Genomic DNA, 17,621 nt, shown 5'->3' with positions numbered 1-17,621 from the left:
ATTCACACTGGGGGCTGGCACTTGTATTGCATGTTAGAATACATTTAGAATCCCAAATACCAAATTATATCCCTGATTTGATTACCTCTGAAAGATAGCATCCTGTCAGATGCATTTGTTTGCCAACAACCTGTTAGGCCCATGCACAAAGGCACGGTCTTGTTGACACACAGCAAGCACAGTCATGTTAACATATGTATACAAATGTAAGGTCTCTTCTGCTGATGCTGACATGCTGCAGAGCAAAAGATGTATGCTTGTGATTCATTACAGAACTGAAACATAGCCATATATTTTTCCCTTGGCAGAGCACTGTTGGATATTGTAATTTATAGGGCCAGGACTGTGATGAGTAAATCCTGTTTTGAAAGATCCCAGAGACTTGAACAAACTTCCTAAAAATCTACTGTTTCATCTGAACATCCAGTATTTGGAGGTAAAGGGCTCGTTGTACTATTCCTCTGATTATTTCTGTGTTCCGTAGTACAGTTTCTTCAGAGATATGCTTGCATCTGATCTGATTCCTGATCATTAAACTTCTCATAGAAGGCACCAAACAAAGAATACCAGGGAGAGGACAGCACTGTTTAGCAGAAGTGTCACAGTAACTACATCTGGCTTATTTGGTTTCTTTATGTGCTCTGCTGCTCAATGTTATCTCCTTTACTTATCCTCAATGAATGTTGAACAATAGTTTGGTGTATTCTGTAGCTTTGTGTCTGTTGATATAGATCAGATCAAAGAATGCATAAGTGCTTCATCTGGCTTGGAAGAGGACTCTAGCTGAGAGAATGGGATGAGACTTACTGGAGGGAGTGATGAATGTTTCTGGCATTTAGCATGAGGTACAAGAGCCAGGGCTGCCATCTTTAGTCTGAAAAAAGCAGTACTTTCTGATGCAAGAGTGCTGACCTGGAGACCATCAGTATCTGTGTTGTTCAGTTGTCTCAAAAGAAGGGAAGAAGGAAGAAATGGAGTAGGGCAAGGCTGGTGGCGACACATTGATACATGGGTGGCGAGGGCTGGCAGAAAATTGTTTCCCTCAGCCTTTCATCTCTATGTGTTTCCTCATTGGAATATGTCTGATCATCAGGTTCCTCTGTTCAAGACTCTGAAGTGATTAGAAGTGATTGCTTCATTTCTTGTCAGTTGGCCAGTCCTGGGTTCTAAAACTGAAGGAGTTGAGACAGACAGTGGGAGGCAGCATAGCAGATTATGTCAAGAAGACAGTGTTCCCTCTTGTAGTTATGGCTTGCGTCACATTTCTGCATTTTCAGTTGAAGTGGTGGTGCAGATCGGAAGGTATGAATCTCTAATAACATGATTCTTAGTACAAAACTTGACAAGATTTCTCGTCATTTTAAAACAATCCTCATGCATTTCTGTGAAAATTAAGTCCCAGGTCTAGTCATACAACCTCTCACTTGTGTGCATATGTGGAAAATGGTAGTTTGGGTTTCTTTACCTAGCACCAGAGTGCTGCTGTTTGTAGTTAGGTCAGTTTTCCACAGCCTGCAACTGTTGCTGCACCTACAAAACCAAAAGACGCTGTGTCTTAGGAGTAGAGAAGACAAGCAACCTTTCCTATCTGGCCCATTCTGTTTTGGGAAGGCTGGAGGCTGGTGCACGGAGCAGGAACACGTGGGTTTGTTTTACGGCATGAAGATAGTGGCTGGTAGGCCTTACCCCTTGCTGTGTCCTGGATGTGCACAGGAATTTATACTCCCTTCCCTCTTGGTAGCTGCAGACTTCTCAGGATGTCTGCAGTCTCTTAGACACACCCCTTTGGGCTCCAGATGTCTTGCTGACAGCAAGTTTCACTCTTGCAATGTCAGTCAGGGTTGTGTGGATCACACAGTTTTGAAATTCCATCAAACTGTACTCTCCTGTTTTATTTTTCTGGAATACATTGCCATTGTGACTGGGATGCAGTAAGACTGGGTGACTGAACTGAAGGCGGTGGGGCCTGAGCACTGTCACTCAGTTCCTCAGCTGGGGAATCAAACTCTTCCTTTGAAAAATTGCTGAGGTACTGCTGCTGGTGATTCATTCTGCACAATAATTAATCTTTGAGTGAGTCTGTTGCATGGTTTAAAGGAATGTGGAGATGAACAGAGGCAGTATGCTTACCTTTCTTATTTCATGCCCAGACATATCTGGAGGCATCTGATATTGGCATCAGTGAGGAGCTTACATAGGACTGGGAATACAAGTCGGGTTTGGGTTTGTTTCAGTGAAGTTCCTGTCTCCATCTGATGTTCAGTGCCTCTCCAAGATTTTCAGCTGCTGCAGGATTTTCTGGGGAGACTTTTTAAAAAAAAAGTTGGTTGTGATAGACACATTGTTCCTTTGAGGACCATGAGTCTCTTTGAATTGGTTGCAAATCACATTGTAGCCTCCCACGGCAGAATTTCTTCCTTTATATGGCTTTGAGTTTCATATTTGTTGTCACTGCTTTTGTCCTAGATAGTCTCTTTCTTTCTCCAGCAATTCAGTGGCTTCGTGCACCAAAGGGGAGGAGGGAGCTCTGAATTGCTTATACAGTCTGAGGCTGTATTTACAAAGTCATGTGAATTAATGTGCCCTGTGGGTTTTAACACCTGCATCCACAGTGTAATGGGAGATGGCAGGAGCTCAGCAGGCTTGACAGTATGACTTGCTTTTATACTTAATGACTAGTTTAGAGTATTGGGAGGGGGTTGGTTTGTGGAAGTGTTGCTTTCATCCTTGTCTTTGGCATTCTAAGAAAAATTGCATGGTCTGGTCCAAATATCCAGGAGGGAAGAAGGGATGTTAGACGGTGGGTCCTCTGCCTCTTGATAGTCAGCACTGCAGTGTGTGAGGCATGCCCCTAATTACCTGATACTTTTGTATTTGAGCTGATGCAGAGCTTTCTGTCACCTCTTGCCTTTCAGAGAGTGACAGGCTTCCAGGCGTGGGTTCAATCACTCAAGTTAAACTGGTACAGGCCTTTCACGTAGTTGCTTTTTAAACCAGTTAATCTCTTTAGCTTGCATTGGTAAATCACTGAGTTAAGATCAACTGATCAAATGCATGTTCAATCAGATTAAGGGTGTTTACATTAGCAGTTTGCATCAGTTTCACTGGGTCTGTGTAGTCAAATCAGTAGGGCCTTTTTCTTTGCAGGTGGGGATTTTTGGAAGAAGTGATTGGATTTGCTCTGCAGTTTCAGGTTCTGCAGTGGAGTTCAGGCTGTATAATGAAAACGCTTTTCAGTATGGTTTCTAAGTTCCAGAAAAGGCTATCCTCAGTAGGTTGGTGGTGAATGTATTTCCTGAGGGTGGCATCATGGTCATTTGCTATAGGTATGATGCTGGCTTTCAATTGCTTCCTGTAAGTGAAGGGAGGATTTATCATCTTTGATACGTCTTCGATCTTTCTCACAGTCTTTGGCTACTGATAGTAATAGGGAACTTCAGTGTTTGTAGTGTCTGCTAAATAATTATCTTGTACAGTTTTCTATATGCTCTGCAATACATGCCACAAAATCCAGGGCAGCTGGCAGCAATGAGCTATTTGTTTGTTACTAGAAGCTTTAACAAAGGCCACTGGTTATAAAGTCTGGAATTTCCCTCTTACACACTTGGAGAGGTCAGGGCTGAAGTGCCCTGGTGGTGTTAGCAATAGTGAAGACTTTTTCTGCTTTGATAAATCTTTCAGCAATAAAAGGATAGTTTTGCACCTGGATATGCTAGTCTTGTACCTTTTATCACAGTTTGTTCAAATACTGTGTTTCAAGAGTATAAACATTGATAAAAGAAAGCTAATTAAGGAAATGAAATCTTGAAGCTTGCTTGTGGTGCAGCCCTTAATAGATTTTGGAAGTTAATATCTCAGTAGTTGAACTCTTGCCTCTTTTGCATCTGTTTGTTTTTTCCACAGGTACTTCCTTTCTGACTTTGAGTAGCAGAGAAAAACTAAAGACCTTGAACAAAGACACCTACAGCCCCTTGCTTGGCAGAAACAATGCTGCAGCGATGAGATTACAGTGAGCCCTTCCTGTGTGGCCTCCATGGGTCCCACTCAACTCAGCACACAGGATCATGGGAAGAGGGTGGCAAGTGTATTTGAGATGGAGGAGGAAGGGCTTTCGCTCTTCCCTGGCTCAGAGAACCCCCCTGAGCATGCAGGTATGGAAAAATTCATACTAAATCCATGCAAGCTAAAGGCTGTCCATTCTTTCAGCTGCAAGCAGAATTGACAGTTGGCAAAATTTTAGGGCAAGTTCTGAAGTGCTTGAGGCACTCAGAGATAATGTCTAAGAATAGAATCAGTTACTGATAGTTGAAGACAACTGGGTTTATGTAGGTGATAAATATTTTGCTTATTTGACCTTTTAGAGGCCAGGTTCATGGTACTAAAATGAATTTATTTTTGTTAGCCTTATCAAAAGCTGCTGAGCAATAAAGTTTTAGTACAGGTGACAATCCAACAAGGATAGGTGGTGCAAAGAAATGATAGATTTTTGCAGAGTCATATAATGGGGACCCCTGGTGGCCTAGTGGTTAGCGTGCAGGACTCTCACTGCTGCGACCCAGGTTCAAATCCAGCCAGTCCCCCGGGCAGATGGAGTCCGTTAGGCCTGTGAGGCCATCCATCTATGAGAAGGTCACTCTAAACAAACCTACGTCCTGAGGACCTCACTGCCATTGTCCAAGCTTGCTTGGCCCCGGCAGATGAACCTTAGGATTAAAGGGTGGGCTCAGTTCAGCGCAGGCTGTGTCTCACCTAAAAAATCCATTGCGCAGGCTGGAAAGGTAAAAGACCTTTCCCCAGATCTTCGTTCGCGAAGACTGGCCATTATATATTATTATTATATATATATATATATATATATATATAATGGGAAGACAGTAGAAGTTTCCTGTACATATTTCTTCGGTTAACTGAGGTTAAAGGGCATCGGAAATAGAATGGAGATTTTGTAGTTAAAATTGCTGCTCATGGCCACAATCCTACGCTTTAAAACTGTAAGGCGACATAGTGTAGCATCTCTGGACAGCTAACAGGAAAAAAAGGAAAACACAAATGCATAGTGTCAGCAGCTTAATGAAAATATGACAAATAAATGTATTTGCTCAACCGTGAGGCAATGGGCAATCCCTGATATAAAAAGAAGAGGTAATTGAACACTGAATGAGGACTCATCAGTAGAGTAGAAACAAAGAGAGTAATTAAAAGGTAATATATTAGCCAATAAAAGTCCTTAAGCCATATTTGAGGACAGGAAAAGAAAGCAATTGATAGACTGTTTCCTTACAAAAATGCAAGGAAAAAAGTCACAAAATGTGAAAAAAAAAATATATAATAGAGTATCTTCCAAAGGAGGACCCTAATGAGAGCTAAAGATGGCATTCATGCTTGATATCTCTGACGCTATTTTTGTGTTATCTTTAACTACAGAAAATGACAATAGTCAGCTATATAACTAAAATGCTTAGTGTTCAGAGATGGAAAATAATTTGCATAGATCAAAGAATAAGCCTATCTGTTTCAATAAACCAGTCATAGAAAAGGTAATAAGGTATTTATGTAACGTCTTAAAGGCAGCTAAGAAATCCACAAGATGGACAGATTCATCTGTAGAAGTCATTGGATTACTCTGCTGTTCCTCAGAAGCATATGAACAGCACTTAAGGCTTTGGAAAAGTTGTTATACCAGTTAGTCTGCCATTGCATATATTTATACTAAATAATCTGAAATAACTGTATACATTGCATGATTTCCTCTTGGTAATATATTGTGTGAGTCAAACAAGAAAGGAGAATATCAGAAATTTAACCTTTCTGATGACATTTTCTTGCTGTCCAGTGAGAAGTGCAGGCTGAAATGAGTGACCTCCAGGCCTCTGTAAAGTCAGTGGGATTGAAAATCAACACCAAGATACTTATGACTGAAAACTAATATGTAGTGAGGAACACTAATAATGATTTCTGAGACTAACCTAAAATGGTTTACCCTTTCAGGAACTTGAGCAGAATAGTAAGTGTAAACAACAGTAAGGATTAGAAGTATTAGAACAGTAAGTACAAAAATGAGACATGCAATTGTAAACCTGATGTTGATCAGGAAATGCAGTAGCTGTGTCCTGCAAACCTATCTGTATGCATTAATTCCAGTGTAAAGGCTTTCCAGGCATATCTAAACATAATCTGGAGACCTATCAAGACGTTGCTTGTAATCTTTATGAACAGCTGCCATAGAAGAATCTATGATATCTAACATACAGAAAAACACCTGCTCTGTGAGCTGTGTAGAATGTCAGATGTTAGCCTATCTAGAATTAAATGGAATGAGAAGAGAGATAGCTAGTAGGCTGGAATGCTTAATTTAAGATGCATTGGAGAAAACCAAAGATGTTTTCAGAATACAGAGCCGCTGCTAATAGTAAGATCTCTCAGAATGATGTAGGAAGAGCTGGGAGCTGCTGCATAAGACCATCTGAAATGTGAAGCAGTAGTGCAGGGTCTGTGTTTCAGGTAGAATAACAAGGTTTAGTAAATGAACTGTCGCTATGAGAGTGTTTCAGTTTTAGGGGTTGGGAGCACTCTCCTTGAAGAAGAAATGATGGCTTTGGGGCTCCAAAGGCTCACAGAGCTTGTGCAGTGTGCTGCTTGCCTCTGTATACACTCCACAAGGTGCTGTGTTTTGTCTTGACAGTTTCCCCAAGTGTTCCAGTTACAGGGATTGCCTGCTCAGTCTGCTTTTTGTAGAGTCACCGTTTCAGGACTGTTTTTTTGTCACTATTAGATTGATGAACTGTTTTTCCTTATTCTTGTGCATAAGTATGGCAGAGAATAGAACTAGGAGAACTGGAGGTGAATTCTGAAGAAACTTCTTTCTGTGCAGTCTTGGATTTCAGGTCAACTTTTTTGTAGGTCTTTCTCACATTGGGAACTTAACTGTAACTGGAAAGTGCAGAAGAGCATCTGGCCTGAACATGTTTTGTCTCTTCCACTCTGTTTTGGAGAGGAGCAAGTGTGAAGCTATATTTGTTTATATATTTGAGGTGAAACCTTGGGGATTATGTCAGTAGTTTGTTGCAGAAGATATGCCTGTCTAGAAGGGGAGTGTGTGAAACAGGAGACTTGATCTTTTCATCCATGTGTTTGGGAGATGGTGGGTTTGAGTGAGGATATTGGTTATTTTAAGGAATGTGGCAGTCAGCTGCAAACATGCTTCCTTCATGTGTGGTTTTTTGTTTGTTTTTTTTTTCCCCTGGGTACTGTTCATTTCAGTAGAAAATCCCCCCTTGAAGCGGAAGAAGGGCCCAGCCCCTAAGATGCTGGGAAATGAAGTGTGCAGCGTGTGTGGGGACAAGGCCTCTGGCTTCCACTACAACGTGCTGAGCTGTGAAGGCTGCAAGGGCTTCTTCCGCCGCAGCGTCATCAAGGGAGCACAGTACGTCTGCAAGAACGGTGGCAAGTGCGAGATGGACATGTACATGCGTCGCAAGTGCCAGGAGTGCCGGCTGCGCAAGTGCCAGGAAGCGGGCATGAGGGAGCAGTGTGAGTGCAGGAAATGGTGCATAGGGGCATGGTGGTGTTGGGACAGGAGGCGTGTGGGAGCAGGCTGCGGGGGTGATGGATGTAAAGCAGGGGGCAGTGTGAATGCTTGGGAAGGAGGGGACACATAAGTCATGCAGGCTGTGTGTTGGAATGTGTGTGGGAAGTCACTGAGAGCTTAGCAGGGATCACATGGGGAGGTGAGGCTGTTAGTGGAACACCACTGGTGTGCTGAGAGCTGCAGCCTTGCTTTATTCCTTATAAGAACTTGTGGACTATGAGAGCAGAGGAAGGACTCGCACATTCTTCAGGATGCTGTCAAGTGTATCAGTAAACTCAGGCTTCTGTCCTGTGACCAGGACTGCAGGATCGGTCACCATGCTCCTTGAACAACAGGCACTTTCCTTTGCCTCCTACTGTGAGCTTGTGACAGAGGTCAAGGGCAGCACCACAGTACTGCAGCTGTGTTTGTGCAAGAGCTGATCTCATTGCTCCCTTTAGTGAAATCTGCTATTTTTCTCACACAAGTAATAAGGCTGTTGTTCCTGAATATTCACCAGTGTTTCTGCTCACATGTCAGGAACAGCTCTCCTTGGCCAAGGCATCCAAGTTTCATCCCTTTGGTGGCCAAGACTGACTGAATGGATGCTTCATTAATGTTAGATCTGTGTGAAGTCTCCTTTTCTGACATCCAGCACCCAGAACAGTGAGGAACAGGGAGTATTTCAGAAACATCTTATAAAATAATGCTACCCCAAGGAGACATGCTGTTTGGTTTTTCCAGCATGAAACATAGCACATCAGTATCTGTCTCACTGGTTTGTATCAGCATTACATATGCTGTGTTTACCTCATTTGCCCCTGTTCCTGAGAGCTACAAAAGAGATATATTTGAAAAGCGATGTGGTAAGACTGTCTGTTCACTTTGCTTATCTTTTGTTGCAGGTAGATAGAGAGAGCCTCAGTATGTTTCTGTATTTACTCATTGTCTTGTGTTGAAGACAGCTCAGGAAAATTAGGTCAAAAGTGTTATTATTAAGAGCTTGGCAATTCCTGTCAATGCTGTAATCCCCACTGCAAATTTGCCGTGTTAATTTTGACAGAAATGGAGGGCTTTTTCCTCCAGCTGTTTCACTTGGAAGGTCATTCCAGAACTTCCCCCTTGTAATTGCTGGAAACATTCTTCTAATTCCCAGACTGAAGTTATTCATGGCCAGTTTATTGTTCTTAAGCCAGTGTGAACTGTGAGGTTAAATAGTTCCTTCCTGGCAAACCAAGTAAGTTAGATTGCTTTGAATTTAACATGGTGCAGAAGCTTGCACATAGGCAGTTTTCAAGATTCAGTAATAGCCAAGTAACAAGTTACCAGTTATAAATTCTTTGTGCATCTGAGTCCCAAGTTGAGGGACTGTAATCACTTGGATTAATTACTTGCCTTCTTAAACTAACACTGTGAATAGCATTCTCTAATCTTACAGATCCTCCTTATTTTGGTAATTGTATTGAATGTCTTTGCTGTTAGAATTGTAAATTTTGTGTGTGCGTGTACCTGTGCATGCATCCTCCCTGTTGGAATTTGGGGATAAAGGGTCCTCTCAGCTTGAATGTGTTATATTCTTTATCTATCCTTCCAATTCCAGAGTACTCTCTGACAGTAATTCTCCAGTTCTTGTCTTCATGTTTAACATGATTCATTTAAGAAGCATAAGTGTATAATTGTTCAGTTTTGGGCCCTGCTTTCCTTTGTAGCAGCTATGTGTCTTTGTTACCTGTGCATAAAAAAACGGCCAAAGAATCTTTCAGCACTTTTAAAATCTTGTTTGTAAGTCAAGCTTTGTTTATTGATCTTTGTTCCTGAAGATGCGGAGGTTTTTTCCCAGTCAGTCCCTTTTCTGCTTCTTGTTCTTCATCATTAACTCGGAGGATGATTCTCTGGAAGATAACCCTTGAATCCAGGTATATCTGCTAGTTTCCTTTTATTTTTTTGGATTTTTTTCAGATAGTTTTTGCAACTTTGGCTTAAAGAAACAACAAACCTTCTCTACATTCACATCAGTGAATTCTTCAGTTCATAGAATCACCTTCAGTCCTTCTTAGGGCCACTTTCAGTCCAGTCTCTGCCCTGCCTCCATTTGTGCTTGGGATTGCCCCGACCAATGTGCAGGATCTTGCACTTGTCCTTGTTGAACTTCATGAGGTTCGACAGGCCCACCTTGCAAGCCTGTCAAGGTCCCTCTGGATGGCATCCCTTCCCTCCAGCTTGTAAACCACAACCACACAGCTTGGTGTCGTTGGCAAACTTGCTGAGGGTGTGCTCAGTCCCACTGTCCGTGTCACTGACACAGACATTCCCAATACAGTGTGACACAGTGCTGGTCCCAGTACCAACCCTGAGGAATGCCACTCGTCTTGGAATGCCACTGCTTTCCACTTGGGCATTGAGCCACTAACCACAACTCTTTGAATGCAACCATCCAGCCAATCTCTTAACCACCATCCGATCTCTTATCCACCAATCTCTGATCCATCTGTTAAATCCATGCCATTCCAGTTTAGAGATGCATTGCTCCTGAGCTTGGAGGAGATGCTCCTTAAATATTAAAAACAGCTTTCTTGGGCTTTCTCTTTCCTTCAGCATTTTATCCCATAGTACTTTATTGAGCAGATCCTTGAAGAGTCCAGAGTCTGCTCTCCTGAAGTCCAGGCCAGTGAGCTTGCTGTGCTCCCTCCTCATTGCTCCAAGGATCTTGAAATTCACCAATTCGTGATCACTGCAGTCCAGGCTGCCCTTGAGCTTCATATTCTCCAGCGGGGCCTCCTTGATGAGAGCAAGGTCCATCACAGCACCTCTGCTCATTGGCTCCTCTATCACTTGGAGAAGGCAGTTATCATCAACACATTAGAGGAACCTCCTGGATTGCTTATTTGCTGCTGTGTTGTCTCTCCAACAGATATTGGGGTGGTTGAAATCTCCCAACAAGACCAGGGCTTGTGAATGTGAGGCCATTCCTGTCTGTCTATAGAGGGCCTGCTCCACTCAATTTTCTGATCAGGTGACCTTGTAACAGACCCCCTCTGTAATGTCACTTCCCTGGGCAACTTTAGTTCAAATCCCTCTTCACAGGTTGGCAAGCCTATGAGTGAAGATGTGCTTCCCCTTCTCTGACAGATGGACCCCATTAGCCCCCCATAAATCAGATGCCTCCGATTTGTTCAGTTTCTTACAATGTTACATCCAAATGACATCTCCTGTGGCTTAATGACTGAAGAAGACTTCTAGCCCTATTCCTGAAGGACCTGTGGTTGGTCCTCAGTACATTTTATGCAAAGCTATTCTTTCACTCTTCATCTTGCACTATGTTACTGCTCTACAGTTTGCTGCAGATGGCCTATATAGCAAATTGTCCTTTCACTCTCAAACTCCATCCAGGACTGGCTCTGACCTCTGAAGAGGAAGATGAAATGACACAAGCTGTTAAATTAACAATATTGAAATAAGGCATAACAGCAGAATAGTATGAAATACAGTGGACACACCATGGCATGTTAAAGGAGCACTTGTTGGAATCTGTTATAACATGACATTTTAGGGAATTACTCAATGGGGAAAGTCACTATTGTTTTTCTGAGGTCTGCATGGCATTGTGAAAGGAGCTTCTGCTCTTTGTGAACACTTTGCATGACGGTATGATTAGAAGAAAGGTAATGGAACAACTTAAAGCGGGAATAGAGGGAGAAACAAATGACAGTATCACTGTCTGCTGTGTTGTGTACACTCTGCTCTGCCAGATGCAGGCAGCTGTGATCTCCACTTCTCCATCCACAGCACATTACCCTGTGTTTAGTGTAGTTTCCAGTATGCTTCTACGATTGATCACAGGCATTTCCTGCTTTAGATGTTCTGTCTGAAGAACAGATCCGACTGAAGAAACTGAAGAAGCAGGAAGATGATCAGGCTCGGACAGTTGTGGTGCGTCCAAACCCTCCGAATCCGCCAAGCCCTTCCCACAAACTAACGCCGGAACAGCTGAACATGATAAAAAAGCTTGTGGCCGCTCAGCAGCAGTGCAACCAGCGCTCATTCACAGACAGGCTCAAAGTGACGGTAAAAAATCTACAAGTTTACAAAAATTAAGAAAAATTGAAGTTTGGGGAGTTGGGTTTTGGGTGAAATATTTGGGAGAACAGACGTACTTCAGGCATTGCATCTGTGGACTAAAGCTCTGTAAAGAATAGCAAAAGATGATGTTCTGATGTTGGTTCATTTTCTTTCATTGTTCATTTCATCTGTTCATCTTTCTGTGCTGGCCTAATCTCTCACATGCATCCCTCTCTCTCTCTCTCTCTCTGTGTCTCTGTATATCTATCTATCTATCTATATATATATGCTATCTCTTCCCATTCCCACAGCCATGGCCCCAGATTCCTGACCCTAATAACCGTGAAGCGAGGCAGCAGCGTTTTGCTCACTTTACAGAACTTGCAATTATCTCTGTGCAAGAGATTGTGGACTTTGCCAAGCAACTACCTGGCTTCCTGGAGCTCACCAGGGAAGATCAGATTGCTTTATTGAAGACATCTACAATAGAGGTGAGAGTTTGGCTCCACCACAACACATAGTAGCAGAGATGAAAGAATTTGGCATTACCCACATGGAGAACTAGTTCCATCCCTTTTTTTGGGATGGTGGACTGAAGGACTTCAGCTATGGGACCATTACTGCAGTGCCAGGTTATACTGGCAAAGGGTCATGGAGGAGAATGAGACAAGTGTCTTGGTAGTGGTAAGCAGGAACTTCCCCTTTCCCAGAAGCAGACACCACAAAGGATGCAGCAGAATTTATCTTGGAATTTTTAAGCACTCTGAGAGAAACTGGAGAGTTTTTGTTTGGGTTTTTTTTGGTTTTTTTTCAGAGGTGCTCTAACATACAATGAATTATTGATGTTGTAACATTCTTTCCTATTTTCAAATCAAGTATATCCATTTCTGGTTTCAGGTGATGTTGCTGGAGACATCTCGGCGCTATAATCCAGAGATTGAGAGCATCACCTTTCTTAAGGACCTGAGCTATAATCGGGATGACTTCGCCAAAGCAGGTGGTGCATTAGACAGGTGTTTCTTCCTTCCCTGTGTCTTGTGTTCTTATATATTTTCCTTTTTAATGTGGACTTCTGGAAATAGTATGTGAGGTCAGATGAGAAGCTTAGAAGAGGACCAGACCAATAGCCCCAAAAGCCATATATTTTTTGCTTTTAATATGTGTCTACCAGTTCAGTTCATGTCTTTTTCCAGATGTGAACTTGCTTGGGAAAATTTGGACTCTTAAAGAATGAAAATCTAGTAGGAAATGTCCACCTAGGGCTAGCAGCTGGTGTGAACTTCCTCGCTGGTAGAGATGTGATGTGGTCATAGAGTTGTATCAGATCATAGCAATTCAAACCACACTCTTCTCTCCTTTGCAAGTATATCACTTGCTAATCCAGATACACACCTCGAGTAGGGACATCAATGCATGGTATAGACTTCATATTAACTGAAATGTAATCACATTAAAGATCCCCACACATTGCTTTAGATGTTTTATCATCCCAGTATATGTTGGTCTGTGGTGGTGTGATTTCTGAAGTCTATTTTTTCAGGAGCTATGAGTGTCTATAATTTCAGATGAAGTAACAGGAAGTATGTACCTTCAGCATTTCTAAAAGCAAGACATTAGCTGTCCTTCATGTGATTTTTTTTTTAATTATTCTTTGAGTAGCTCTTTAACCATTTATACTTGGGATGGCTTTTATATACAACTTTCCTTTTCAACACTCTTCCTGGTAGCCTTTTTTTCAGGTTATTAGGAAGGCAAAAAGTAGGCAGCCAGAAAGATTCCCTCCATTTTGTTTCTCCTTTTCTGATGCAGTTGTACTGCAGGAAATTAGAAACTGAGATGCTATTTTGGGGAAAAGGCCTGAAGTTTTCAGCATGATTACATAGCACAAAAAGACCTGATTTGACAATGGTCTCTATATGTAATGGCAATAAATATCAGTGCATTTCTGCCTGACTGCATGTATCAAAGGAGGTAGTTGGAAGCCTAAGTCAGGCTCTGCCTCAGCTCTCCCAGCTTTTTGAGCTGAAGGAAATGGCATAGTTCAGAGTTCTTGGAACTGTATGTTTTCAGCTCAGACAGACTTCAGATGAATCTGGATCACGGTATTAAAGCTTTCGCTGAAAGCATGAGAGCTACTGGATGTGATGGAGGTGATGGTGTCGGAGTTGAAAGTGCAGATGTTGTACTGGTAGCTTTCTGACTTTTTGATGGACTTATATGATAAATAATGTTGTGTTCCTTTAGCTATTGCCTGGTGATGTGCTGTGGGGCATTTAAGGCTCTAGGAAAACCCAGAAATAGTGTAATTTTATAGTTAGAACCCCACTCCTCAGCCACTGTTGTTGGTGTTCACTAGTAGTGGATGTAAAGGGAGGTTCATTGGAACATAATGTAAGGGTTTTTCCCTGCCTGCCTGTCTTCCCCACTCCCTGGTGTACTGCAGTGGGTTTCTTGCAGCTTATTCCATGAGAGGGAAAGAAAGGAGACAATTGTTACTGCTTCACCTTGTTCTCTTCTGTTCGTTTCAGGTCTGCAGTTTGAGTTCATTAACCCCATCTTTGAGTTCTCAAAGGGAATGAATGAGCTACAGCTTAACGATGCTGAATATGCACTTTTAATCGCCATCAACATTTTCTCTGCAGGTAAAAAGCCAGGGAGGTCTGATGAGCTGCAGTAGTGAGTCAGAGGGCAAAGAAAGTAGAGTTAAGGAACGTCACAAGCAGAAGAAGAGTAATAAAGGGTGTATAGAGTTCAGTGATAAAGGGAGCATGTTATTCATTATATTCTGAATTCTATAGTGCCACTTCCAGAAGAAAGCAAATTCCCCACTACTGAAAAAGTGTATAGAAAAATGGGCCAGTATTTGTCTTCCTTGTTTAGAGATTGCTATTTAATTGTCCCCTTAATGTCCTTGGCACCTCTCTGGTGTGATGCAGGTCCCACAGCATGAGTGACATCTAGTGGGCAAGTGAAAATACCCTGGACATGAGACAGTATTGCTCTGGGCCAGAGCTTTGCCAAGAAGCCACTTCCATTCTTCTGTCTTGTGACTTGAATTATTGAGTACTTTTTTTCTTTTTCTTGTTTTCTAACTGGCTCACCTGCTGCAGAGACTTTCCCAATCACTCTTGCATAGACAGCTTCTCATTTCTTCTGTGACAGGAATGCGAGACCAAACAGTACTATGTAAGTGTGTTTGGTCTCTAACCTTCCACCTCTGTAGGAGTCAGATTGGATACCCCATGTGCAGGAGGCATCACTGAGAAAGAACAGTCACAGACAATTGATATAGCTGCTACAATCATGGATATACCTCCCAGCTGTGCTGCATGAATGCTAGTGAGGTTTTGGGACGAGACCATATGAGGGAGTAGGGTTAGGCAGGGATGTTAAGTCCTGTGAAGCTGCCTGTGGCAATCTCCTTACTTCTAACCTGCTTTTTGGCAGACCGACCGAATGTGCAGGACCAGTCCTTGGTGGAGAGGCTGCAGCACACCTATGTGGAAGCCCTTCATTCTTACATTTGTATCAACAGACCAAATGTAAGTGCCTGACCAGAACATCTCCAGCGATGATGAGAGCTGATTTTGTGTTTATGCAGACACAGTTCCTGTGATACTGTTTGTAACAGGTCTCTTGCTACCTGTACTTTCGTACTTCTCCCTTCTGTGGCTCTTTGATAGCAGCTGGAAATGCAGGACTTGTGAGCTGTCGCAGCCTGCTGTCCTGTATCATGTTCCATCGTTTATCCAGCATGGAAAGTCTGGAGTTTTGGGACATGGTGTACTATTTGTGTTCCTCCACACTGAAGCCTCCTGGTGAATGCTGGGTTTAGAGGAAGTCAGGATCGTCATTACAATACATCATCTGTTGTGGTATTTTTTTTCTTTTTTAAAGTTTTAGTGTGAATTTACTAACAGCTGTGTCTTTGTCTGACTCTGCAGGACCGCCTGATGTTTCCACGGATGTTAATGAAGCTGGTCAGTCTTCGGACACTAAGCAGTGTCCACTCTGAACAGGTGTTTGCCCTTCGGCTGCAGGACAAGAAACTCCCTCCTCTGCTCTCAGAAATCTGGGATGTGCATGAGTGACCGCATGCTCCCAGAATGCTGATGTGCTGACATAATGCCATCTCCCAGCCTTTGCTAATGAGAAGCCAGCCTCTCCTCTCCAAAGCACTGAACCCTGGGCTAGGCATGCAGGGAGTGATGAGCCCGGGGTTTCAATGTTGTCATGAGACTATGCAGGAGGCAGCTGGGGTAGATCAGATGGAGGGGTTGGTTTTGATGTAGTGCCCATACCCCAAAGGAATAACGTGAAACATTCGAAAACGGTAGAAATGAAGACCTTTCCCCTGCCCCCCAAGTCCTCTTTCTTCAGAGTCTTTCTCTTCTCTAAGCATATGCTGAAGGTTTGCCCTTTGATCCTCTTCTCACTGATTATGAAAATGAATTTGCAGGAACTTGCCAAAAGCTCTCTATTGAGAGTAACCCAGCTCGAAAGGCTTCTGCAGGGTCCCCAGTGTACCTGGATCTGAGGAGCTCAGGGAAGTCAGTGTGGATGTTCTATGGGTTTCACTGGGTTTCCTATAAATAAAATCTCTTGAATGTGCTGCCCTCTACAATGATTCCAAGAGAAGTAGCTTTTATTTCTTTATTATGAGACTTCATCTCTAGAGCTGCCCTTTATTCTGGCCCTCCTTTGGAAAAAGGATTCCTCTAATGTGTAGTGCCCTTTGTCTAACAGGGAGATTCTCTGGGTAGGGAACGTTTGTACATCAAAAAGATGTCAGGCATAAAGTAGTGGACTTTTTTTTAATATAATGCATCACAGTTTTATCTTGTGGTTCTCAGACACTTCAATTTACCTTTGATTTGCTAACAGCTGGAAAACTTTAGTTCAAAACAGATCAGGGCATAGATTTTATCTTTAGGAGTGGAATAGAAGAAAGATAGGTGGGAAGGACTGGTACCTAGGTGAGGTAGGTGTGGTGGAAGGATCTCAAAAACTTCCAAGAATCTGAAGCATGTGGTATGTATTCCAAGGTAGGTGTGAAGATGTATTGGCCAAGGAGAAAGGACACACTGCATTTAGTGAAATATGTGAGCATTGCATAAACTATGGGCTGCAGGAATATTGCGTGTAGTCAGATCCACTTGCGTTGTCTTCCTTTTGCCAAAGTCTTTCCAAGGTTTTAGGGATGATAATGGGATATGGAGGTCCCTCCTGTGTGAGGAGTGCCAACTGCTTTAGAAGGACACTTGGGTCTTGTATCCTTTCTTCACTTCGGGCATTGTGAGATCCACACTGGAATATGCCCCAAGTTTTTAAGTATCCACATTCATAAGTATTCTAGAATTTACAGCAATATTTTGTCTGACAGAAGAGAAATATACTGTTGTAAAACATGTTCCTTACTTTCCAAGAAACATCATCTTATGGCTGATCTCAGAGATGTAACCTTAAGTATCCTGGTAGCTTGGTCTCACGAGTCTTCTCTGTCATAGGGGTCTATGTTTGCTTGCCCAGTGAGCATCCCAAGAGCATAGGTTCACATGGCTCGGGGTTTTTTTGTTTGTCTGTTTTTTGGTTTGTTTGTTGTTGTTTTTTTTTGGCTGTGTATCTGAGCGCTATGCCCGTGGTGAGGGTATCGTGTCCATTTTGCACTTGAGGTTGGTCCCCTGCCACTGGCCTTCATTCTGCACCTTTGTAAAGCACTTGTAACAATCTGTAAAATAATCTGTTGTTTTTTATAACTCATTGCAATTGCAAAAATTCTTGTTTAAATCTGTATTTTTAACTAATCTGTTTGAGAAATGTTAATGTTTATATAAAAGAATAAAGCCTAATACAGGATTTTGACATTCTCTGATGTGCTGTCATTAGCTCGGAGGAGGGTGGAATAAGTTCTTGCTGTAACAAGCTTAAAGTTGATAAGAAGGTTGGAGAGAAGCAAGAAGTGGTGAAAAAGAAAGAGCAGTGCAACCCCAGGCAG

At 42.5% G+C, this 17,621-nt stretch overlaps 1 protein-coding gene across 9 annotated transcripts in view; it reads left to right on the top strand.

Moving 5' to 3' along the window:
* NR1H3 (nuclear receptor subfamily 1 group H member 3) overlaps positions 1-17,482 on the top strand; it is a 31,481-nt gene extending 13,999 nt beyond the window's left edge. For 5 of the 9 annotated variants that reach the window (XM_027705373.1, XM_027705388.1, XM_027705412.1 and 2 more), the window contains exons 2-9: positions 3,904-4,151; positions 7,261-7,530; positions 11,424-11,632; positions 11,938-12,117; positions 12,524-12,623; positions 14,155-14,268; positions 15,074-15,168; positions 15,571-17,482. In XM_027705373.1, coding sequence (XP_027561174.1) covers positions 4,034-4,151; positions 7,261-7,530; positions 11,424-11,632; positions 11,938-12,117; positions 12,524-12,623; positions 14,155-14,268; positions 15,074-15,168; positions 15,571-15,717 — 1,233 coding nt within the window. In that variant the 5' untranslated portion in view covers positions 3,904-4,033 and the 3' untranslated portion in view covers positions 15,718-17,482. Of the gene's footprint in view, positions 1-3,005; positions 4,152-6,027; positions 6,045-7,260; positions 7,531-11,423; positions 11,633-11,937; positions 12,118-12,523; positions 12,624-14,154; positions 14,269-15,073; positions 15,169-15,570 lie in introns of those variants that run through there. The other 4 variants (XM_027705415.1, XM_027705381.1, XM_027705423.1 and 1 more) reach the window with 4 other exon arrangements.
* The last annotated feature ends 139 nt before the right edge of the window (positions 17,483-17,621 follow it).

The sequence above is a fragment of the Neopelma chrysocephalum genome, unplaced genomic scaffold (genome assembly GCF_003984885.1).
Source record: "Neopelma chrysocephalum unplaced genomic scaffold, ASM398488v2 Primary Assembly neopelma1_24, whole genome shotgun sequence".
In the NCBI taxonomy this organism is placed as follows: Eukaryota; Metazoa; Chordata; class Aves; order Passeriformes; family Pipridae; genus Neopelma; species Neopelma chrysocephalum.
The sequence above is the reverse complement of the archived record's forward strand: the minus strand, read 5'-3'. Positions and strand labels throughout refer to the sequence as shown.